This window comes from Desmodus rotundus, chromosome 2, assembly GCF_022682495.2.
Source record: "Desmodus rotundus isolate HL8 chromosome 2, HLdesRot8A.1, whole genome shotgun sequence".
Lineage (NCBI taxonomy): Eukaryota > Metazoa > Chordata > Mammalia > Chiroptera > Phyllostomidae > Desmodus > Desmodus rotundus.
Genome location: NC_071388.1, coordinates 202,873,688 through 202,898,805, shown reverse-complemented (window position 1 = coordinate 202,898,805; position 25,118 = coordinate 202,873,688). Strand labels below are relative to the sequence as shown.

The following is a 25,118-nucleotide window of genomic DNA, read 5'->3' as shown; positions in this document are numbered from 1 at the left end:
TGATTCTTACGTGACAGTGACACATGCAGCTGCTGTCCTGCCAAAGATATTTCACTCTCAGCAGGCTCCTCTGCATTCTCTTGTCTCTCTGCATTCTGCACTGCATTCTCTTTCTGCCTTTACATGGAGCTTTACACATTGTGCTGTTCAGGATGATTTATGTATCTCTGAGACAGCACAGGTTTTCTCTCCCACAGTCTGCCCTCCTCCTGAGTCCTCTGTAGGTCTTCAGCATCCACATTTCTACTCACAAACTGCTCAAGGCAGTCTAGGCTTTTTCTATCATCCTACTTAAAATACTCCAGTGGCCCTGGCCACTCACTGCCCAAAGCCACTGCCACAGTTTTAGGATTGTTTTATTGCCATACCCCACTATTAAGAACCTAAGTCTGAATTATTCCCATATGTTGCCCTATTTACTGCAAATAATGGCTTAAAACAACGGGTATTTACCACCTAATCAATTTCAGTTAGAATTCTAGCCCTGCCTCGCGGTGCCAAAGTTAAGTTTTTAGCAGGCCTTCATTCCTTTCCGGAGGCTGTAGGGGACAATCTGCTCCCTTTACTTTTCCTGCTTCTTAAGGTCCCCACATTCCCTAGTCCCTCCTCCATCTGCAGGGCCAGTGATACCGCACCTCTCCGACTGTTCCTCATAGTCACTTCTTCCTCTCTCCACAGCCAGGAAAGGCTCTCCACCTTTTCAGGCCTATGGGAGTATATTGGGGCCATCCAGGTAATCCAGGATAATCTCCCCCACCTCAAGGTCCCTAGTGTAATCGCATCTGTAAAACTCCCTTGCCATTTGAGATAACAGATTACAGGTTCCAGGGATTACGACATAGACGTCTTTGAGGAGACTTCCTTCCACCTACTACAATATTGTAAATAATAATAATGAAGAAACTCTGGTGTTTAAAACTCATTTCTCACATTGAAAGCAAGTAAAATCTTATTCACTCTTACATCTTTTTCTCTTGGCTTTTTGTAAGGTAGAGGGGTCTCCAGGATGCATAGGGCCTAGAAAATAACAGGTGGTAGTGAGAAAACAGAAATGAATAAGTAAAAGCTACACATTTAGGATAACTAATAAACACTGCAGGACACTTGAGTTTATAGGATATTTGATTTCTTGTTTCTCTCTTCCTTCTCAAGGAAACTAAAAACCTACTTATTTGAGAAGTAGGAGTCCAGAACTTTACCAAACACCTTGAATACCCCTGTACTTCAGTTTATGCAGGAATAGTAACAGGTTTTCCATCCTGTCCAGGTCTTAAGATTGTTGTGAGATGTCAGCTGGGTCCCCAAACAGGAGAGCAACTACATTAATTGTTTTGAACGCCCGCAGGGTTTGGAAGCAAAGGAAAACGTAGCCAGTAATGTATAACCAATCAACTTGTAAAGCTTGTAACTCCTCACATTGCTGAAGGATTTAGAACAAAAAGCCGTGGTGATGGTCATTTCTGTCTCTTCTCCTCTGAAGGAAAGAGATCGTTATGAAATGAAGCAAAGACCCACAGTCCTTTAGCTCATATGCAGAATCTAAAAAGTTTGGAAAACAAACATTATTTTCATAGGTTTGCAGCTGACTAACTTGGAAGTGAATCTGCACTTAGCTGCCATGAGTCCATGTAAAATTTCCATGTATCACACCTGGTGTGAATTCCCATATTTTACAGCAACGTTAATGTATTTGAGAATGAGGGTCTGCTCTAGACCTTGTTGGGGTCTTTTGTAACATACAGGACTTAAACCACAGCGTCTTTCTAAAACAATAAAACATTATTTGACATGTGGTTTCGAGGGTTTGAAGAAAGGATTTTGGATGTTTCCTAGGAGCCCAGGCTGTTATTTCTGCCTCTTTTGGTAAATGTACATGTGATGTGTAAAGATCCTTAAAAACTCATAGATGCAGAGAGCAAACTGATGGCTCCCCAGCAGTCATCCGGCCTAACCTTTAGGATGTTATAAGCATAACTAGGTATATTTTTTTTGCAAAGCCATGTTCAAACATCACTTTATTGGCCAATGTCATGTCGAGGGTCATCTGTCAAAAGCTATAAATGGAACTTGATAGTCATAACCAAAAACTTTTCCTTGTGTCCACAACTAAGAAATAATTAGAGTCTGTTGAATTTCGAACAGGTCTGTGACAAATTGACCCACAGCTGACTGCCCAGCTGTCTCTGTTCTGTACAGAACAGGTGCTGAGTACGCGAACATCACTGTGTGGTCCAGCACTGGGGGTGACGTGTCTCCCAGCATGAAGTCAGTCAGGAGCACTGCTGTCCTGCCAGAACCCTCCTGCCAAGCCTGAGTTTAAGTGGTTTCTTTCTTTGCAGTTTTATTCATTTTTATTTATCTATTTTAATTTTTATTGAATTGATGGGGTGACATTGGTTGATAAAATTGTATAGGTTTTCCAGGTGTGCAATTCTATAATACCTCATCTGCATATTCATATTGTATTGTGTGTTCACAACCCCAAGTCAAGTCTCATTCCATTACTATTTATCCCCCCTTTACCTTCTTTTACCTCTCCAGCCTACTTTCCCTCATACTGTTGTCTGTGTCTACACTTGAGGTTTTTTTTTATTAATCCCTTTACGCAGTCCCCCCCTTCCTCCCCTGTGACACCTGTCAGTCTTTTCTCTGTAGCTGTGGATCTATTTTTACTCAGTTTGTTGGTTAATTTTGTTCTTTGCAGTCTTCAAAGTGGCCACATGAGAGCAAGGCAGGACTTGGCTCCCGCAAGTGACATGAGCTCAGAGGAACAGGAGCCCTGACCTCTGACTCCTGCTATCCTGGAGCCCAGCGACGGCTGTCCTTACCCTCCTGGTCAGCACCACTTGTCGCTGCAGAGCTCCCGGCTTCTGGGCGCTTTTCCTCTGCACTGAACCCCGAAGGTGCTTCAGCACTTCTCACTGCAGAAGGAGCAAATGTCCCTTGAAGGTCTCAGTGTGTGACAAGGAACTCAAAGGAAAAAGTTGGGAAGCTCTGAAAACCCAGGGCTAGAATGTCCCTCCCTCAAACCCCCATGATCTGCCTTTTGTATTCACGTGACCTGTAGGTCAGTACTTTATCCTCACTGTCCCCTGAGCCTGGGGTGGAAATATTTCCCTCTCATCGGGCTCCTCTGCATTGTCTTGGCCCTCTGCATTCTGCACTGCATTCTCTTTCTTCCTTTACATGTAGCTTTATGGGTTTGTGTTTGTGTCTGTAATTGTGTTAATTATTAGCTCTGCTTCTCTCCCAAGGTTGTCTTACAAATCTTTAATCTTCTATTAAAGAAGTCAGATCTATCATTTGGTGGCTTCCCAGAATGACTTGTAAAATAGAGCCTGGCCCCTCCCCTTCTAAATTCTATTGTGTTCCAGTCATTGACCTCTTTGGGTTTATTTGGCACAGGCATTATCCTAATTAACACAAAAGTTAAAATATGAGCTATCTTAAATTAAAGCAAATTTGCATTTTACTATAAGGGATACAGCAAAGAATTAGAGGGAATCTTTTATAGAAAACACTGTTCATTTGTAACCATGGAACGTTCTTATCTGCTCTTACTTCTTTTGCAATGTATGTTTCCAGATGTAGGTGACTTTAAGTCCATAGACTCTATAAAGTAAGAGGGAGAAAACAGTTATTTGTTTGCAACAGTCTTACAAATTCTATGTCAAGTCACACAGCAGATAGGGTTTGTGGCCATCTCAATGCTGAGGTGAGCATTTTCCTCTTTCCTGCAACTGAACCCAGTTCTGGCGCTCAGGGTCAAATTCTGGGATCCTGTCCGGCTCCCCCATTTGCTCTCCATGTGAATTTGTAAATGACCTTCAAACACTGCTATCTCCAACATCCTCACCTATAATGCTGGGGTAACCTCTGTACCCTGTTTCCCTATTAAGGTTCTTGTGAAAACAAAATGAACCTTTATTCACAAAAGCCCTGTGAAAAATCAAAATGTAAGCCAATAGTTTAAGTATCATTTGGATTTCAGAGTGTTGGTCTGAGCCAATTTTTCCAGTAGTAATTAAATATCAGCACAAATTATTCTTTGAAGATACTTTAAGTTTGGTACTAATGACATATTGTCAACAAATACAGAAATTCTGTGCACACTCTGCTCTACAGGATACAAATCGTGTTTGTAGAGAATAAGTATATTATTTCAACTCTTTAGCACTAACAGATATGACAGTGTGTAAGAAGACTGCCATTTACTGCTGTAGTGTATTACTGCTACATTTTCAATGTATCAATTGATTGGGCTCACCTAATTAAATATCAGTTTATAATGCCTCTTGCTTACTCCTATTTTCCAATAGAGTCAAAGAAGTTAGATGCTCAAAAATGCCCTAGAAGTAATCAAATCAATGCACACAAAGAATGTCAGAGTAAGATTCATCAGGAATACAGAGCTCTGCACTGCGAGTCTGGAGTTTTGTCGTCCAGGAACACAATCCTAGTATTCCTCTGTAGTGCAATTCAGATTCATGAACAGGTGGCTTCTTGGGTCTCTCCTCCTTTGCTTGATTCTAAGGAGTCAGCTTATCCATCACTGCACATAGGTATAGGATTCTTCAGGTGTCTCAGTGTGTGACCAAGGAACCCATTCAGCAGGAAATTCCCTAATAAAACTTGGAAACATCTTTCTTGAAAACCCATGGAAATCATAACCTGTCCATAGGCCACCTGATCTGCCCTCTAAGTCACCTGCCTGGTAGGTTAGTGATAGCCTTTCCCTGTCCCCAGAGCAGAGACTAGTCACTGGCAAGGGGCCCCTCTGCTCTGTTTGAGCCTTACCTCCCTACATTTGTCTCTCTTCTACCTCTTGCCCCTTCTATTGTCATTTCAATATGTCAACAGGTCTTAATCCAGTAGCAGAATTAAGTTCACATTCCTGCAGCCCAAGCTTTGAGCCCCAACCTCCTTACCAGGTTCCATTGTTAGTGCTGAGGTGGAGGCTTGGGGGAGGGCAGGCATGTCTCCATCATCAAATTTTGCGGAGGCCTCACTGCTGATCACTACACAGAGGAACAAACCTTTTAGTGTTTCGGGGTGGCAGCACGGAGCCCGCAGACAGAAAATCCCCTTAAAGAGAGCACTGGGAAGACCTAGAAGCTACTGAGATTCCTGGGGCCTGTGCCTAGATGTGTGTGATGTGCAGGTTGCTCCAGGTCCTACACAGAAGGTGGTGAGAGGGCAGCTGTGCCCACCCTGCAGCTCTTCTCAACCCCACCGTCACTCTGCCTCCCACCTCCACCCTCACTCTGCCTCTCATCCCCTCCCGCATTCTTCTTTCCTCCCCTCTCCTTCTGTTACCTCCTAGCTTTTCTACCTCTGTCATTTTTTATCATCCCAACACATCTAAACATCTATTAAGCTAGAAAGAAGGATCAGAAAGAAGTATATATGAAACCTAATTTTAAAAATGGAATCAAATTATATATATTTTAATATTATTTATTATTTTTAAATGGATTTATTGGGGTAATAGTGTTTTACAAAATTATACAGGTTCCAAGTGTACAACTCGATTAAACGTCATCCTAACGCTGCATTGTGCACCCACCACCCCAAGCAAAGTCTCTTTATTCACTTCCGTCTGGTTCAGCCGAATTTCGCTTATTGTGCCAGTTTCCAGTGAAGGGGAAATTATCTCTTTATATTTCTCCTTGTCTTCATGCTTTTTGTTTTTTGTTTCATCCTCTTTCATGAATATCTTGGATCTCTGAATTATTTCCCTTTTCTTTAACTCTTACCCCAATACCTTCCTCTTTCTGAATACAGAAGTATAATCCCTGACATCAATATGTAAATTTACCTGTTCTGTTTTATATATTTGTCCAACTGTAGGGGACATTTTTCTGCTTGTTCCCTCCCCTTCCTATCTGTAATCAAGGCCAGGAGGACAGCCCCTATGGGCCCGAGGTGTCCCAGACCCTTGCCAGTGCCGAGATTCCCATCACACATTATTTGAGTCAGCCTTATCTATTATGTCAGATGACTGGTTACAGTCAGTCCTTGCTTGGGCTTCCCATTCACATCCTGAATTTAAAAGATATCATTAAAAATAAAATGAAAACTTTTCCTTCACTATATCCACTGGTCTATAGAGCAAGAACTGATTCAGTTTTCGCGGTGGAGTAGCTCTGCTCCTGGAGCAAATTACAATGAATGATTTCATTGGTCTCCCCAAAGGGAGTGAGCACCCTCACTGCACTTAAGCCCTTCTCCCTGTAATCCCACTGCAGGCACAGCTCCCCCACCCTCTCCTTTCCTGCTGCTCAGCTCTGTCCTTCCTTTGAACCTCTTTTAATCCCAGGTTTTTGTGTTATTTGGCTCTACTTGTCAGAAGAAAGGCCTATTTCCCTGGGACATTTGATGTTGTGGACACCTTACCTTCTCAATGGTATTAGGAACAGCCCTTTGTGCTTTCTGTGTGGAGACCGTCTCCTCCATTCAGACAATGCCTGGTCCTCTCTCTACCAGTTCTTCATTCATTGTCCTTTACTCATTCTTGACATAGTGTTCTTAGTGTCTCCTTATTTTTTCTGTTTATTGGTATTTATTTCCTTCTGCATCTTGCTGTATTTGTACTTATTTCTCTTCATATTTATCACAGTTACTCAGGCTCAGCAGAGTCTAGTGTGAGACACAGGAGGTGCCCAGGACACAAGGAGGCACTGAGAACGAACCAGCTCCTCCTTACATGTGTCCCAGGGTCTCCCTGCCTCACCCTAGACCTGGCCCTGCTGGCCCACCTGATTTTCCAGTTTTTCCATCCTCTGATATGTTTCTTATTTTATCCTATCCTATTTCTGTTTATTCATCATTTTTGTGACCCATGAATGCCTCTTCTATATCGACTTTGTCATTCTTTACATTTTCTTCATTTCTAGCACTCCAGTCATCACTGCAGTCTCCCCTGTGCCTTTACCCACATTCTGGGGTCCCTCCACCTGCCAGTTCCTCTCCACACTCATCAGACTCAGACACTCAGTCTACCCGCTTGCTCAGACTCTTGGGCACGTTGTTCATTTGCTTGTTGGCTTTCTAGTGCATTGCTGTTGTCATGGGTTATATGTTTTCTCTTCACATTTATCTGTTCTGTTCAGAGAGGTGCTCTGAGAGCCCATTTTCAAGTGGGGCTGTGCCTAAACCACGTTTTGATTCTTAGATATTTTATTTGCTCTCTCCATCAATCAGGGTCCAACAGGAAAACACAAAGCTTTATAAGCTTTCAGAGCCCAGGGAATTTAACCCAAGGAATTAGTTATACAGTTGATGGAAGAGCTGAGAAGTCCAAATGGAAGAATGCAGCAACCCAAAGATGGTCAACAGGAAGGTATGGGAGGGACCAAGGGTGAGGTCATGTGTCAAGATCACTGGGTAGGTACAAGCTGGAGCAAGTCTGCTCTACTTGGTGGGAGCTACAGTCACAGTAGATGCAGCTACTGCCAGAACTGCTGCCCAAAACAGTGAGTGGGAAACACCAGGCTTCTCCCTTGCTTCCACTCTCCAATCTCTTGCTAGTGTCTCCCAGGCTAGGAATCCAGCAGGAAGCAGTACAAGAGAGCTGGCAAGCAAGTCTGCAGGGGTCTGTGGCCAGGGTTGGAGAGCAGAGCAGGAAATAATAAGGAAGGCGTCCCTGAGTAAACCCCCCAGGACCTGTGCACCAAACATCCCCACAATGAGTCTTCTCTGCTCATTATTGATTTCACTGACCCATCCCACTCTGTTCCCACCAACCTCAACACTGTATAAATGGAAGAATATGTTTTCAGTGCCCTTGCAGTTTTTTCATTTACTTCCTTTTTCTCAGCAAAGTAATTTATGTACAGATGGTTTAAAAATTAATTCCCCCAAATGTAAAATAGAACATATGCTGGGGTACATGATTTGTGTCACATCTACAGTTCTTAGAGCCTCTTCTTGGGTGTGGGCGGGGCATTAGACACACCCTTTTCCACTCCTGTGCATGTCACAGTCAACTGTCCCTGCTGCATCAGACTCTTGGACACATTCACTGGTGGTTTGTTATGCATTATTTGGGTTATAATGTCATTTCCTCCTACCCACACCCCCAGCCCCCACATACTCTTTGAATCCCTTCTCTGCTCATTACTAGTCACAGTTCCTTCCTCTCAACCCTTCCTGCTCCCACCAGCAGCACTGGTGATGAACTGCAAGGAGTAGGGATTCATGCATGTTGGATGCATGTTAAATGTTACCTTTTTGTCTAATGTGATTTGCTAAAAGTATAGTGGTGCTTTCAAAAATCACTCTGGAAGATATTTTTCTTTTATAAAAATGTACTACTTTAGAACATTCTATATTAAATACCACCCCCCATGGAAGATACAGATTACCCCTTCCATGGTGCAAGAAGTTCCCCGAATCTCTTCCATGTCACTCATTTGCAAAGTAGAGTCAGTGAATAAAGACATGAACTTTATTATACACTAGTGTGATGTAGGTGAGGAACATGTGCCCTCAATTCCTCTTCCTGGGCCTCAGGTTGGTATGGCCTTAATCACTGCTCCACGGCCTGGGGGATAATTAAACCCACCATGGACATCAGTGAGAAGGGAAAATCTCACAGTTTATTGCAGTGGTTAATAGCTTAGACTCGCCCAGATACAAATGATAATTATCTTTATACATAGTAATACTTAAAAACGTGTGTAACACTGATGAAGTACCAGGCATGGCTGAGAATGCATTATGACATAACTTGTTTAAAATCCATCCATCACACTGTGAGGGAGGTACTATTATCTCCTCCATTTCATAAATGATGACACTGAAGGACAAAGAGGGGAAGTCACTTCCCCAAGGTCTCAGGGCGGAATTGGGAGCCAGCTGTGGGTCACCAGAACTCCTGCTCTGACACTGCCCCATGGCAGAGTTCAATCCCTAGTCTCAGCGGCTGAACTTGCACAAATAGCCCAAGTCTCCAAGCTGATTCTTTGTTCTCTGAAAAACCCAGATGACATACCATCACTTTAAGTGTTTGAGAAGATTACCTAAAATATTGCCTATATTACCATAAGTGATATGGTGACTGATCAGAAAATTAACTTTTCAGGATTCATGTTTTAAATTTATCATATTTTAAATATTTTAATAATTTTAGTAAGTGTGTTATAGTTAAGGAAAGGTTAAGAGTTATAAACAGTGGTTATTGGTTTGTAAAATATCAAGTGCTTGTTCAGAGGCCCATGTGCTATTTTTGAGCAGCTTCAGGCCTGCTGCGCTGGGGATGATGGCAGAGGGTTTGCACAGGTGCACATGGTGCCATATAGTAAAGGGTTCAACAAGTGAGGGACTCTCCCCCCAAGAAACACAGTCATCACCGCTGACCTCTCTCCAGCAATGCTGGTCACAACTGGATGTGGCGTCAAATAGATGAGGCCACAGCCTATTTCAAGCAAGACAGATGCAGATGCCACAAAGCCAGGCACATGGACAACAGGTCCCAGAGTTGTCAACAGTTGGTGACAAGCACATGTGAGAATGAGAGGCCAACCCTCCCAGGCAACTCAGTGTATGAAGACTCTGTTTTCTAAATCTCTGGAGACATAGCGCATGCCAAGATGGGCAATTCTGGGCACTCCATAATAAAGAGGAGCAGCCCTCCCACCACAGCCTACTGCAGAATGGAACAAGAACAGCAAAGGATCACAGAACAGCCAGAAGGAACAGACCTGTGAATTCCGCCAGATCCGGGAAGAGCCAGGACAGGCTCGGATATGAGTTTTCACCAGCTCCTGAAGGAAGAAATTAGAACCTTATTTCAGAAATTGAAGTGTGGGCTGTGCAATTCTCCTCCAGTCCCATTTAATCTCTACAATGTAGGACTTGACAATCCCTTCCCCCAGGCATCAACCCAGAGCTGCACCCCTGGCCTCAGTCAGGCCATCTCACTATGTCATCCATGAGCCACTTGGTAGCTAGTGATGGCTTGTCTTGTCAGCCACAGCCACAGGGAACCTGTTTTAGTCTCCAGAGCTACCCCAGACTGGTGGTCTTACTGGACTCCCCAGCCTGCTTCACACACACCCTCCCTCTGCAGGTCTGTTCACTCTGCTTTGTGGGCCTTTGCATCAGAGTTCAGCAACTGATTTTCCTTCACTTCCTCCAGCTCTTGGTATTATTCTTTTTGTATCTTTCTTTCTGCATATAGTTCCCTATTTTTGTCTCAAGGATTTAGAGCACAAGCTCTGGATTCTGAATGCCTGGGTTCATCCTGCTCATTTGACCCCAAGCCAGCTACATACATGGTCTGTCTAGATGTCAGTCTTTGTTTCTGCAAGTGATCAGATAGTGATACTACTCATCAAGGGCATCTGTGAGCACTAAGCCCACAACTTCCAGAATAAATGTTCACTGAGTGAGCCCTTAATAATATGGTTGTTTCATTGTGTCCTTTACCTCTTACTCCTGTCTTTCTTTTCCCTTCTTTCTCTCTCTCTCTCAAAATACTCCCATCCCTTCCTCCACATCTCATCATTTCTTCTTTTCTCTCTCTCTCTGTGATTGCCTGTCTCCTTCAATGTTTTTGCTCTTGAACAACATCCCTGACAGTTAATCAGTTCCTTATTCTGCCATCATTAAGAGTCTGCTCTTTGCTGTAGATCTTGGGCCCATAATTCTTAGCCCTACTCAGCTTCACACTGACCTTCTCCTATATGGGTCTTTCTAAATCACAATCACTTCCAGGTCAGCATGGTCTTTAACTCTAGTTTACTCACACTCTGAGTTCCTGTTCTATTTTATTGGTTATTGGGTCAAAGTTCTCTTGTCACAACTAATCCTCCAGATTTGTCCCTGGCCAGATTATCATACAAGGACCCCTCCCTGCCTTCTTCTGGATCCTCAGCAGTTCTTCCCTGATTCTCAAAATCCACTCAGGACTCAGGGCCCATCTCCCTTTCTCTTTTACTCTTAGCAAAAGAGAACCAGTTTTTGTTTTGTCACAATCACCTTGTTTAAGACTCAGTTGAGTATTACGGTTTTTTGCACTCTTTTCTCCATCTTTTGCGTGGTAACAAATTTCCTTTAAGATCACTGAAGAGAGAGAGAGATGTTAGAAATATCCATCACAGCCTAGGGACATCATTATGAGTGTGCATGTTTAGGAATTTTATGTCTTCTGGTCACTCAAACTCAGTGAGTCCCAGTCCTCATGGTCAAGTTCAGCATCATTCCTGGGACAGAAAATAGATTCCCCCAACAGCCCTTATATTTCCCACATAGAAAGAAGCCTCTCAACTGTGAGTATAAAAAAGTCATGGAAACATCGTGAGCTTGTGATTTATGTAAAAATATTTTACAGATGTCTGGAAAAGCATGTATCAAATAACTAGTGGAAGTGAAATGTACTTTTCTGACTAGCTCAAACTAGGAGGAAAAAAAAAGGAATATCCTTGGGAGAAGACCCAAGATCCTGTAGAGGTCTATGTGTATAAAAGAGAAAGCAAGAGAACTTTAAATAAAAGGCTGGTCAAGATAAGGGTGGAGTTTATTGGGTCAGGAGGATCAGCACTACCCAAAGATCCAGCAAAGGACACAGCAAGAACTAGAAAGAGCTCCAGTGGACCCAGTCCCAGGACAAAGGGAGGACACTCTCTGATGATACCAGCAGGGAGTGAATAATATGGCACTAGAGGATGTTCCAAGAGGCCTGGACCATGACCCAGGAGGCTCCCAAAAAGCAATGCCTCCTTCACCAGCCAAGGGCCCCTGCATGTAGGTGACCCAGAAAAATACCAGGAAGGAAACAAACCAAGAAATTCAGGGTCAGTATCTGTAGGACATCGAGGCAGGAGGAGACTAGGAAAGATGTGGGTCCATTCTTCCCAGCTCTGATGGCAAGTCAATCATCTGGAGCCATAAGCCTGTACTTACAAACCTGTAAGGCTATACTATCTCTTTAATGTCCAACAAGTAAACTGCGAGTTCCTTAGCTCAAATGTCTAACCTTCCAAAATCTTTTTCAAATTTACCCCTTTTGAATTGACTCCCACAGTCTGTTTCTCACTCTCCAGTTGAAAGAAATCTAATTTGTCCTTGTTTTGCAGATACTAGGGACGCTTTCACACTCTATACCATACCCCTGATCATCTGCACTACTCAGTTCACATAATTCTTTCTCCCACGAATTCTCCATTGGTATTTGGAGATCCTAGTTGATACCAAATGGTGGTGATATTTTTCCAGCAAGACAAAACCAAAAGTATTGGAGGAACAAAATATAAGCAGGGAAAACCACCCCAAATTATTAGAGGTACAGTGTCAACCACAAATTCAGGCTACAATGAAAAATTATACATTGTGAGTCTCAGGAAAAAAGTGGTGAATCAATCACTTTGGTGAAGTATCAAGCACAGTTTCTGGCAGAGCAATTGACTTCGAGATGATTTGATTAATGTTTGTCTCACCCTGTGTGGAGAAAGAGCTAATAAAACCATTAACCTTGTTTAAGGGCAAATTTGATCTGGGTTAATTTTCTTGCTCATTACTCCAGACACCTGATGAAGGTGGTCCCTCTTTTCTGTATTACCAGGTCAACGCTGGGTTTAGGATGAAAAATGACCCATGACTGGACTCAGAAGGACTCCTTGTAAACTATAAGCCATAGCAAGTCTTCCTCCAATGTGGTGACTTCTAACTCAGCTGTCCTTTGTGGGATCCCTGAAAGTAATGACTACAGAGTTGTTACATGAGGTGTTGACTCCCCTGGTTGTGGTGCTGCTCAGCCAGGTGGATCCTGCACCCACAACTGAGCTGTCACTCAAGATGGGTAGTGGTCAACTTGATGGACTGCTGTATGGCACCTGCAAAAAGAGTAGCAACTGATGGTGTCTTACTGAGATGCAGTGGTTCTTGTCATTTGTCCTTCTAAGCAAATCTGTTGCAACTGGGAATCTGACTGTTCTGGGAGTTTAAATCAATGCCTAGTTAATCAGGCCTCTACATGTGTGTTTTGCTGGACCCATTAGACCAAAAAGGTCAAGAAGTCTCATGATATGTCTGTTTTCTTAAATGCTATATTGTCACTGACCAGCATCATGTGTGACACATGGTAGATGCTCAGTATATATTTGCCAAAAAAGAACTGGACTTTGAAAGGTAGATTATAAACCTAATTACCATCTCTGAAGTCTTTGCAAATGCCATTTAAACCTGGGTAGTTCTTCATGATGACCTTGCTGAACAAGATTTCCAGAAGTGACAGGTGACATTTCTCTTCCAGTTCATTGAGAACATCATACACCACTTTCGGTACAGATGACTGGTTTTCACAAGACTTTCTAGACTCCTTAAAAAACAGTGAATGGGGAAGATATAAATAAAGAATTCCAAGTTATAGAAGAGCCCTAGGGAGTGATTTCATTTTTAATGTGTTACAATTTCCCTACATAGGTATTTTCTCATGTTCAGTTTTAGAATTTCTCTATGCTTGTGTGGCTACTGAGTGAAATAAGTAAACTTTTCCTCCTAAAAATACCCATTTGTGAATCTTATCTCCTCACTCTCATTTACATTACATGGAAGAAAGAACTATTTTGGAGAACAAAAATGGGTTCAAAGTTAAATGCTGTGCAGCCCTTTCAGAACCTGGCCAAATGTTTTAACAATCACCTTAGCAGGTGATGGGCTGATGTTCCATTGACCAGACAGCCCTGTCCCTTCTGCAGGATTGAATTGGCCTGCAAGGGATCAGGGAAGCCAGGTGGTGAGTTTCCCTTCCTGTGAACTTTGTCATGAATTAAGCCTACTCATGGGGAAAGAGAAGGCTTGCATCTCTGTATCTCCACCTACATCTCTTGCTAAAATTAACCTAAATTCCAAGATTTCAGAAATACCAAAAGAAAACTTAAAACTGTTGAAGGGAGAATAACAAGCATCTACTTTCAAATTTGTGCTAAGAAGACATCAGTTCCCTGTGGACTTTAATGTTCTCAAATCTAAGTAGTTAAATTGATGATCATTGAAATGAAAGGCTGTGTAAATTAGTCTATTAAATCAATTCATTAAATTTATTCATCCATTCAATAAAATTACTTCAAATTACTAGTGTGTGCTATATTGTATATATAACTCCTACAAGGCATTACATTGTATATCTGTGGAGCCCACAGGCTTCAGATCCAGCATATCTCCGCTGTTACTCTCTTCAACACTAGAGGGACCACGGATCACTGTTCCCTCATTCAGAAGGAAGACTGTGTCCAATGATACCTGCTTCTCTTCTCCTGTTTTACATTACAGGAACACTTGGAGTGCTACTTGACAAAGTTCCCACTCATAGCAGACCCCTCACTTCCCTAGTGGAGCCCTGACATTTGATCTAAATCAAAGCATATCTAATTTGGGGCTGCTTTACCAGATTGTGACATAATAAACCTCACTTACTTTATACTTTTCATTGGTGATCAGTCCACGGTCACGAAGCATCTCAAGTAAAGGAAATTGTATTTCTATTGCATCTGAAATCTCAACTTTACGTTCCTTGAAGAGTTTGACCGCAATTTCACGCATAAGTCTGTAGTTTTCTGCAGACATCCTGGGGAGAAAGGATACAATGATAAAGTGGTCATCGAGATTTGAGATGCTTGTGGTGGGTTTAACATTTTTATATATGAAGGACAGAATGTGAAGAACCAACATGTATAGAAACAGTGGTCTTGACTAGAGACGAGGGTAAAAGGAACTGATGCAGTCAACAAATATACAATACAAGGAAGCCTGGAGGGTCAGCAAGACATACAGATTATTGAAAATGTCCAGACTATTCAAATGAAAGACATTGTAAACACATCTTCTCCTAAATATATCTGGAATATTTTTTATTAAAGCTTCTATTCAACATAGTATTGGAAATTTTAGCCACAGCAATGAGAAACAACAATGAGAAACAAGAAGTAAAAGTCATATAATGGCAAAGGAAGAAGTAAAACTTTTGTTATTGGCACATGACATTATATTAGACAACCCTAAAAACACCACCAAAAAAACTATTAGAACTAATAAATGATGTCAATGCAGTTGAAGGATATGAAATCAATACACATAAATCTGGTGTTTTTCTGTAACAAATGATCATAAGAGATCAAAAAACAGCCCCTTTACAACTACATCAAAAAGAATAAAATAAGAGTCATGCGCCAGCTGGGAATGTTAGAGTGCAGAGTAGCTAAGCGGAGCAGTTGGTACTGATTCTCCGGGCTGACTTGGGTTGGGGTCTCGGCAGCAGCAGTTATCGCTGAGCAAAGAGTGCCTAGGGTAGTTGGCCCAGATGCCAAATATCAAAATCTTCAGCGGCAACTCCCATCAGGGCTCGTCCCAGAAAATTGCTGATTGCCTGGGCCTAGGGCTAAGCAAGGTGGTGACTAAGAAATTCAGCAACCAGGAGACCTGCATTGAAATTTGTGGAAGTGCATGTGGAGAAGATGTCTGCATTGTTCAGAGTGGCTATGGTGAAATTAACAACAGTCTAATGGAGCTTTTGATCTTGATTAAGGTCTGTAAGATTGCTTCAGCTAGCTGGGTTACTGCAGTCATCCCGTGCTTTCATTATGCCCGGCAGGATAAGATGGATGAGAACCGGGCTCCAGTCTCAGCCAAGCTTGTTGCAAATATGCTCTCCGTAGCAGGTACGGATCATATTATCAACATGGACCTTCATGCTTCTCAAATTCAGGGCTTTTTTGATATCCCTGTGGATAATTTGTGTGCAGAGCCAGCTGTCCTGAAGTGGATAGAGAACATATCTGAGTAGAGGAACTGCATTATTGTCTCACCTGATGCTGGAGGAGTTAAGAGAGTTACCTCTATTGCAGATGGGTTAAATGTTGACTTTGCCTACACAAAGTATGGAAGAAAGTCAATAAAGTGGACTGCATGGTGCTGGCACGAGACATGAAGATCAGGTGGCCATTCCAGTGGATGACATGGCTGACACTTGTGGCAAAATCTGCCACGCAGCTGACAAGCTTCTTTCAGCTGGAGCCACCAGAGTTTATGCTATCTTGACTCACGGAATCTTTTCTGGCCTGGCCATTTCTCGCATTAACAATGCATGCTTTGAAGCAGTAGTGGTCACCAATAGCATATCTCAGGAGGATAAGATGAAACATTGCTCCAAAATACAAGTGATTGACATCTCCATGATCCTTGCAGAAGCCATCAGGAGAACTCACAAGGGGGAATCTGTTTCCTACCTGTTTAGCCATGTCCCTTTATAGTAGAATAACTTCTGAGGTTTTTAAAAAATAAAGTGAACCCTGACCCTTGCTAAAAAAAAAAAAAAAAAAAAAAAGAATAAAATACATAAGGATAAATTTAACCAAAGAGGTGAAATACCTTTATTCTGAAAATTTTAAGACATGATAAAGATGCTGATGATACAAGTAAATGCAAAAATATACCATGCTCCTGAATTGGAAGGACTAATATTGTTAAAATGTTCTTATTACCTGAAGTAATACACAGATTCAGTGAAATCCTTATTAAAATACATTCTTCTAAGAATTAGAACTAATCCTAAAATTTATATGACACTACAAAAGACCCCAAAAAGCCAAAAAAAAAAAAAAATCTCGAAAAGGAACAAAATAAGAGGTATCACAGGCCTTCATACCAAACTATACTACAAAGCTATAATAATCAAAACAGCATAGGACTGGCAACAAACAGATATAAAAATGAATGGAATAGACTAGAGAGCCCAGAAATAATTCCTCACCTACGTGGCTAATTAATCTAAGCCAAAGGAGGCAAAGATGTACAATGGGGTAAAGAGAGTCTCTTCAACAAGTGGTGTTGGCAAAACGAGACAGATACATGTATAAAAATTGAAATTTCACCATTTTCCTAGACCATATGCAAAAATAAGCTCAAAATAGATTAAAGACTTAACTGTCAGACTAAAAACCATAAAACTTATAGAAGAAAATATAGGCAATAAACCTTTTACCATCACTCTTAGCAACATCTTTTTGCATATATCTCTTCGAGCAAGGGAAAGAAAAAAATAAAGAAATGGGACTACATCAAACCTAAAAGGGTTTTCACAGAGAAGGAAAACATTAACAAAATGAAAAGACAACCTACTGAATGAAAGAAGACATTTTCAAATGATACATCTGATAAAGGAGTAGTATTTAAAATACATCAAGAACTGATACAAGTTAACACCAAAGAAACAAACAATCCAATTTATAAATGGGCAAAGAACCTTTAAAAAGCTATTTCTCCAAAGAGGACATACAGATGGGCAAGAGACAAGAAAAGGGGCTCACCATCATTAATCATAAAAGAAAGGTAAATTCAAACCACAGTGAGATGTCACCTCGCATTTGTTAGAATGGCTATCAGCAATAAATCAACATGCATGCAAGTACTGGCCAGAATACAGAGGAAAGGGAACTCTTGTAATCTGTTAGTGGAATTGTAAATTAGTGCAATAACTATGGCAAACAGTATGGAGACTCCTCAAAAAATTAAAAATAAAGCTGCCATATGCTTCAGCAATTCTACTTCTTGGCATTTATCTAAAAAAATAACACTCATTGAAAAGATATATGTTACTCCTATGTTCATTGCAGCATTACTAGTAACAGATTGATAAGTGAGATATGGAAGCAGCCTAGATGTCTGTTAATAGAGAAATGGGTAAAGAAGATGAGATGTATATGCATATAATAGTACATATATATACAATGGAGTATTACTTAGCAAGAACAAGGAATAAAATCTTGCCATTTGTGAAAACATGGATGGACCTAGAGTGTATTATACTAAGTGAATTAAGTCAGACAGAGAAAAACAGATACTGTATGATATCATTCATAGGTAAAATAAAATAAAACAAAATAAATGAATAAACAAATAAAACAGGGTCTTAAAATGTACACAAACCCACCCACCCAGAATCAGCACCAGAAGGACCCAATTTGCTTGCAAACAGCAGAGGAAGTAATTGAAAGTTGGCCGAGAGCTGAGCAAGCAGCACTGTTCCACACAAACAATGCCACAATGCAGTGATGTGGGTTGCCCCACCCTGGCGAATACCTAAGGCTCCACCCCTTACTAAATAACAGGCATGTCCAGACCAAAAAAAAAAAAAAAAAAAAAAAAGGCCCAAATGAAAGAACAGATCAAAACTCCAGAAAAAATACAACTAAGCAAAGAAGAGATAGCCAACCTATCAGATGCACAGTTCAAAACACTGGTAATCAGGATGCTCACAGAATTGGTTGAGTATGGTTGCAAAATAGAGGAAAAAGTGAAGGCTATGAAAAGTGAAGTAAAGGAAAATGTACAGGGAACCAACAGTGACAGAAAGGAAACCAGTACTCAAATCAATGGTTTAGTCCAGAAGGAAGAAATAAACAATCAACTAGAACAGAATGAAGAAACAAGAATTCAAAAAAATTAGAAACCCCCAGGACAACTTTAAATGCTCCAACATCTGAATCATAAGGGTGCCAGAAGGAGAAGAGAAAGAGCAAGAAATTAAAAACTTATTTGAAAAAAATAAGGAAGGAGAACTTCCCCAATCTGGCAAAGGAAATAGACTGCCAGGAAGTCCAGGAAGCTCACAGAGTCCCAAAGAAGTTTGACCCAAGGAAGCACACACCAGGGCACATCATAATTACATTACCCAAGGTTAAAGATAAGGAGAAAATCTTAAAAGCAGCAAGAGAAAAGGAGACAGTTACCTACAAAGGAGTTCCCATAAGACTGTCAGCTGATTCCTCAAAAGAAACCTTGCAAGCCAGAAGTGGCTGGAAGGAGGTATCCAAAGTCATGAAAGGCAAGGACCTACATCCAAGGTTACTTTATCCAGCAAAGCTCTCATTTAGAATGGGAAAGCAGATAAAGTACTTCTCAGATAAGGTCAAGTTAAAGGAGTTCATCATCACCCGGTCTTTATTGTATGAAATGTTAGAGGGACTTATCTAAGAAAAAGAAGATGATCAAAACTATGAACAGTAAAATGACAACAAACTCACAACTATCAACAACTGAACCAAAAACAAAAACAAAACGAACTAAGCAAACAACTACAACAGGAAAAGAATCAGAGAAATGGAGATCACATGGAGGGTTATGAGTGGGGAAGGGGAGGAGGGGAATGGGGGGAAAGTTACAGGGAATAAGAAGCATAAATGGTAGGTAAAAAATAGACAGGGGGAGGATAAGAATAGTATAGGAAATGTAGAAACCACAGAACTTATATGTACAACCCATGGACATGAACTAAGGGGTAGGAGGAATGTGGGTGGGAGGGGGTGTGCAGAGTGGAGGGGAATAAAGGGGGGAAATGGGACAACTGTAATAGCATAATCAATAAAATATATTTAAAAATGTAAATAAATAAATAAAAAACAGTGATACCATTATCACTATATATATACATACACACAAATACATATATACACACACATATATATATATATATTTTAGTTAATTCATTAGGATAAGAAAAAAATGCAATGGTAAAAACACTAAAATAAGATAGAATATTATATGATATAAGAGTACAGATGGAGCAACAATACAGACCTAACTAAATTCCTTGACTAGAAAAAGAATTTTCCATGAAGCATGAATTTTTAAAAGGTACAGAAAATGAACAAATTTTATTTGCAACAATGTACAGTGAAAAGAAATAAAATAATACTTCAAACATACTCATATATTTATAAACATCTAAAAGGCATGAACCTACCTGAAAAAAGCTATAGTGTTTTACTGAAGAAAATTAAACAAGATCTAAATAAATGGAGATTAGAAGGCGCCTCCAATTAGGAAAACATAGCGATTTTAAAATGTCAATCCTTCTGAAATTCTTGTAAAAGGGTGGTGCACTTGCAATTTGCAATCCTATTGAAACTGGATAAAGAAATTTAAAAATTTATATGACAGAAGAAATACCTGAGTCAAACAAAGAGAAGTATAAAAAAGAAAGTATGTAGGGGTAGACAATGGGTTCAAATGTTAGAAATACAGTAAGATATTAAAAGAATATAGAAAAATATCTTCAGCACATAAGTCAAAGGGTGAATGTATCCAATATACAAAGACTCCAGCCTACTGACAAAAAACAAAAACAAAAACAACATGACATATAATCCCAAAGAAAATGGGCCTGAACAGTCACTTAGAGAAAAGAGAATATAGTGGTTCAGTCACTATGGAGGCAATTTGATAGAATCTATTAACAATTAAATATTAGGACCATTTGCCTCAACAAATATAACTTCTGGCTTTTAACACAAGACAAATACTTGTATATATGCAAAACAAAAAGAAATATATGATATTTTGTCATGTAATTATAATATATTATATTAATGATAAATATAATATATCATTATTGCAATTTGTTGGTAACACTAAACAATTTTAAACAATTAAAAACAATATAAATTATTTAAATGGAACATAATTTTAAAACTATGGTATATTGATTCCATGGAGTAGTATGCAGCTTTCATAAGAATGAAGTAGACTCATAGGTTTATTAATGTGAAAAAATGCCTCTAATAATTTTAATATTCAAATTTTCAAAATGTAAAATCCAGAATGATATATACAATATAATCTCATCCATTTAAAAACAAGACAGAAATTAACGCATTTAGGAAAACAAGTCGTGTGTGTAAATGCACAGAAGAGACATAAAAGGCTGTGCCCACAATACTCAGCAGGACCAGGACTGGAAGCTGCAGGGGGTGGGTGGTGAATAGGACTGCTTCCCTCTGTGTACATCCCTGTCATCTGAAACTTTATGACCAGCAACGTATAATGTATTTCTTTTGGATTGAAAAATCAAAGAATTAAACATATTAAGTAATGTTATTTCTGACCCATTATTAAAGGTAGGATTTCTAGCCTTTTCCTTGTCAGAGGTAGAGCCCACCCAGAGCAGAAAATCAAAGTACAAATGAAACAGCAGCCTGCACTGGTCTTTGGCATCTTGGTCCTTCCTCTTCCTTTGACGTCCTTAGACCAAGATCCCTGGAGGAAGAACCAGACCCCCAGCCTGAGAGCAGCACAGGCTGGGTGCTGATCCGTCCCCAGGTCCAGTAGGAGACCAAGGCACCCAGATATGAAAAGTCAGGGGTTTACCCTGAATTTTATATTTTCTAAAGTACCCTCTTTGAAATGACCTAGGTGAAGGTAGAGGGGGCCTAGGGGAACAAGAGGGTTCAGAGGTCGTGAGAAAATAACAAATCGCTGTCTCAAAACCTCAGGAAGCACAGCCCACTCAAGATGGCTCTCCAGCAGAGCAGTGGGTATAAGACAAGAGTCCTGTGGGCTGTGGCCGCTGTGCTCACACCAGCAACTGTCCCTCTGAAGTTTAAAGATCTGATTTCCTCACGTATTATTCCGTATTATTCCTGCATTCCATTACGTGTAAAGCAGGAGTTAGGTCAAGGTTTAGACGACTGTCTAATGACAGACACTAAAGCTGCAGCACAGCCAGATAGGAAGTTAAAAGAAGGTAGACAAAGACTGACCTGGTGCTGAGGTCGCTGCCCCCACTGGCCATCGTCCTGCCCTGGGCCCTGCCAGGACCTCTGATCCTTTCTGAGTCCCCAGCCTGGTTTCAGTGTGGATGTCCAACCCTGAGCAGGAATTCTGTGAATTCACTCTGCTAGGGAGAGCTCCACCCAAATGGAGGAAATAAAAGTGAAAGTAACTCCTCGAATGTTGTTTCCTTCCTCCTGCAGCCCCAGGATAGTTCTCAGCCATTAGGATCTGTGGCAAAAGGAATGGAGTTCAAGAGGGACAGTCAGGACCTGGAAGCTGGGGGAGGGGACCTCCAGGAGGACTCCAGTCCTCAGGAGTCCCCTTGTTTGGGCAAAAACAACAAAAAAGTCTCTGAATTGCCCTTTCCTCAGCTGCTCCAGCTTTCTAAGAGCGGGAAGAGGAACAGAGTCAGGTCTCCGAGTTCAGACACGGGGCCTGAGAAACACCATTCTCACAGCGATGGTTTCCTTGTTTGTTACCTGAGTCTGACTTCCTCCAGCTGTGCCAAAGGGTTCTATCCAATTAATTACATTTAAGATAGAGGGGAAGGGTCTACCTACCCCTGTGCTCCACCTCTGTTGTTTTTTTTTTCTTCCAAAGAAGTACACCGGAAACATCTCATTTTGGCTGTTTGTGAGATTTCAATTTCCTGCAGTTACCCTGTCTTTGTTCACTTTCCTGAAGATTAAAGCATTGTTCTCTAAATATTGCCCAGAGGTTCTAGCTGTTTTCTTCAAGAGTGTGGCTCATTGGGGTCTCACTCCTGCAGATCAGAAGCAGAACTCTCTGTCCTAGCCTGTAAGCAGCAGACCAGCCCTGGCACTACCAGGCCCAGCTCTCTTCTGGCTTCTGGAGACCTTTGTGGCTCCAGTGCCTCTGAACCCCCTGCCCACCAAGAAGGAGGGATGCTGCTGTGCAGAGCATCAGAGGCACATATTTGTAGGGAGATACACAAGCCAGGCTAGATACACTTTGTACTGCTGTGTTCACAGAAGCACAGACACACATCTGTCCAGAGAGGTCTTCTTTCATAAGCAAAATAACGAGCAAATAATATGCCTGGAGAAAAAAAACATGGATTACCACAGAATTTCTGCTGGAATTACAAACCACCTATACATATGAGACATATAAGTTGTTGCCAAAAAGCTTAAGAATATATAATATATACAAGGTCTGTCCTAATAAAATCCAGCCATTGTTACTAAAATGAGAATGGGTTGCATGATGTAAGTGTAACCTGGCAGCCAAGGAGAGTGGACTGAAATGCACATGTGTGAACAATGACGACTTTACTGTTCTAGTCAGTGGGGACAGTAGACACCGTTGAGGGAGCATGTGTACTGAGTAGCCTTTGCATTCAAAATGACTGAGCGAGTACAGCAATGAATCTGCATCAAATTTCGTGTTAAGCTTGAACATTCCTCCATGGAAACTATTCAGATGATTCAGAAGGCCGCAGCTATGGACACTGGCAATTGGCAGCTTCATCACAGCAATGCGCCCTCTCATGTATCATGTCTCATGCAGAGTTTTTTAGAGAAACATCAAATCACCCAGGTGACTCAGACTCCCTACAGCCCAGATGTGGTGCCCTGTGACTTCTGGTTTTCCCAACACTAAAATCACCTTTGAAAGGAAAGAGATATCTGACCATCAGTCCGATTGAGGAAGTACGACAGAGCAGGCTGATGGCGATTGGATGAACCTTGTGAGGTCCCAAGGTGCCTACTTTGAAGGGGACTGAGTTGTCATTGTCCTCTGTACAATGTTTCTTGTATCTTCTTCAATAAATGTCTCTACTTTTCATATTATATGGCTGGATAGTTTCTAGACAGACCTCATACATGTATTGTTGTTGTTATTATTAAAGGAGAAGATTGAGTTATGGTCGTTGAATCTGCACTTTGTTTCCAGAACTTATATGCAGCCGTCTCTTTCCAAGGGATTTGGGCTCAGCCGTCCCTCTGCCTCCTTCCTGCTCTAAATTCCTTGTGCATGTAACAATAGGAGAAAGGGCACCCAACCATATGTAGTCGAGAGTTCAGGCTATGTTTTTACAATGTTAATTACATTCCTTTTATTTTAGCTTGAAGAACATCCTTTAGCACTTTTTATAAGGCAGTTCTAGTGTGATGAACTACCTCTGCTTTTGCTTATTTGGGAAAGTCTATTTTTTCTTTATTTCTGAAGGACTGCTTTGCTGGATACTAATCTTGGTTAACAGTTTTGTTTTTATTTCAATATTTTAAATATATTATTCTTTTTCCTGACCTGCAAACTATCTGTTCAGCAATTTGCTGATAGTTTAATGGGGGCTCCATTGTATGTGACAAGTCACTTTTCTCTTGCTGCTTTCAAAATTCTCTTTGTCTTTGTATTTTGACAATTTACTTATAAAGTATGCCAGTATAGCCCTATTCAGGTTTAACCTATTGGGTCCTTCGAGCTTTACAAATATGAATGTTCATTTCTCTCCCCAAATTTGGAAGTTTTCAATCATCACTGCTTTAAATAGACTTTCTGCCCTTCCCTTTTTCTTTTTACTTTCCAGGAGTACCATGATGCTTATATATTTTTCTCGATAATGTCTCCTAAGTCCTGTGGGCCTTCTTCACTCATTTTCATTCTTCCTTTGCTCCTCTGTCTAGATAATTTCAAATACTTGTCCTTTAGTTCACTGATTTTTGTTCTCCTTGATTGACTCTACTGTTGAAGCTCTCTATTGAATTCTTCAGTACAGCTATTGTCTTCTTTAGTTCTATTATGTCTGTTTGACTTTTTGATAGCTTCCTTTTCTTTGTTGCACTTCTATTTTTGTTGATGTATGGTTTCCTCATTTAATTTAGTTGTCTGTGTGTTCTTGTAGTTCACTTAAATTCTCTAAGAGGATAATCCTGAACTTTTTTATTAGACAGTTTATAGATCTTTATTTTTATAGTGACAGTTATTAGAATTTATTAGTTTCTTTAGGTGGTTTCATGTCTGCCTGATTCTTCATAATTCTCTTTTTAAAGATTTTATTTATTTATTTTTTAGAGAGGGGCAGGGAAGGAGAAAGTGAGGGAGAGAAACATCAATGTGTGATTGCCTCTCACATGCCCCATACTGGGACCTGGCCCACAACCCAGGCATTTGCCCTGACTGGGAATCAAACCCACAAACCTTTTGTTCACAGTCTGGCACTCATTCCACTGAGCCACACCAGCCAGGGCTGGTTCTTCATAATTCTTAGTTCCATGTGTCAATATCAGCATATTTGAGTAAGCACTCTTTTCTTCCAGAATTTATAGCTTCACTTCATCAGGGAAAGACCTTCATCAGTCAGCTCAGGTACTAGATGGAAGAGCTGGTAGTGTTTATGGGCAGGTGAGGCATGTTATGAGCATCTCTGTTGGCCAAGTCCACTTCCATACTCTGAGGTTGAGGGGTAGATGCTGGCTGAGCTTTGTGGTTGGTTGGGCTCCCTGACTGAGTAGGGCTGCTAACTGTGAACTGCATTCAGAGTGGCTCACTTGCTTGGCTCTGAAATCACCTCTTGTCTGGTGAGGCTACCATAATGGAGCCAC

At 40.9% G+C, this 25,118-nt stretch overlaps 1 protein-coding gene and 1 pseudogene across 2 annotated transcripts in view; one reads left to right on the top strand and one right to left on the bottom strand.

Moving 5' to 3' along the window:
• The window catches only part of LOC123480124 (nuclear body protein SP140-like protein), a 32,945-nt gene extending 11,172 nt beyond the window's left edge, over positions 1-21,773 (bottom strand). The window contains exons 1-10 of one of the 2 annotated variants that reach the window (XM_053919172.2): positions 21,537-21,773; positions 19,742-19,905; positions 14,419-14,569; positions 13,153-13,321; positions 10,984-11,067; positions 9,705-9,767; positions 4,929-5,018; positions 3,562-3,612; positions 2,829-2,921; positions 964-1,017 (exon numbers count right to left, since the gene is read on the bottom strand). In XM_053919172.2, coding sequence (XP_053775147.1) covers positions 964-1,017; positions 2,829-2,921; positions 3,562-3,612; positions 4,929-5,018; positions 9,705-9,767; positions 10,984-11,067; positions 13,153-13,321; positions 14,419-14,568 — 754 coding nt within the window. In that variant the 5' untranslated portion in view covers position 14,569; positions 19,742-19,905; positions 21,537-21,773. The remainder of the gene's footprint in view (positions 1-963; positions 1,018-2,828; positions 2,922-3,561; positions 3,613-4,928; positions 5,019-9,704; positions 9,768-10,983; positions 11,068-13,152; positions 13,322-14,418; positions 14,570-19,741; positions 19,906-21,536) is intronic. The other variant, XM_053919171.2, reaches the window with a different exon arrangement.
• LOC112307784 (ribose-phosphate pyrophosphokinase 1-like) lies at positions 15,302-16,286 on the top strand (annotated as a pseudogene).
• Positions 21,774-25,118: the final 3,345 nt, after the last annotated feature.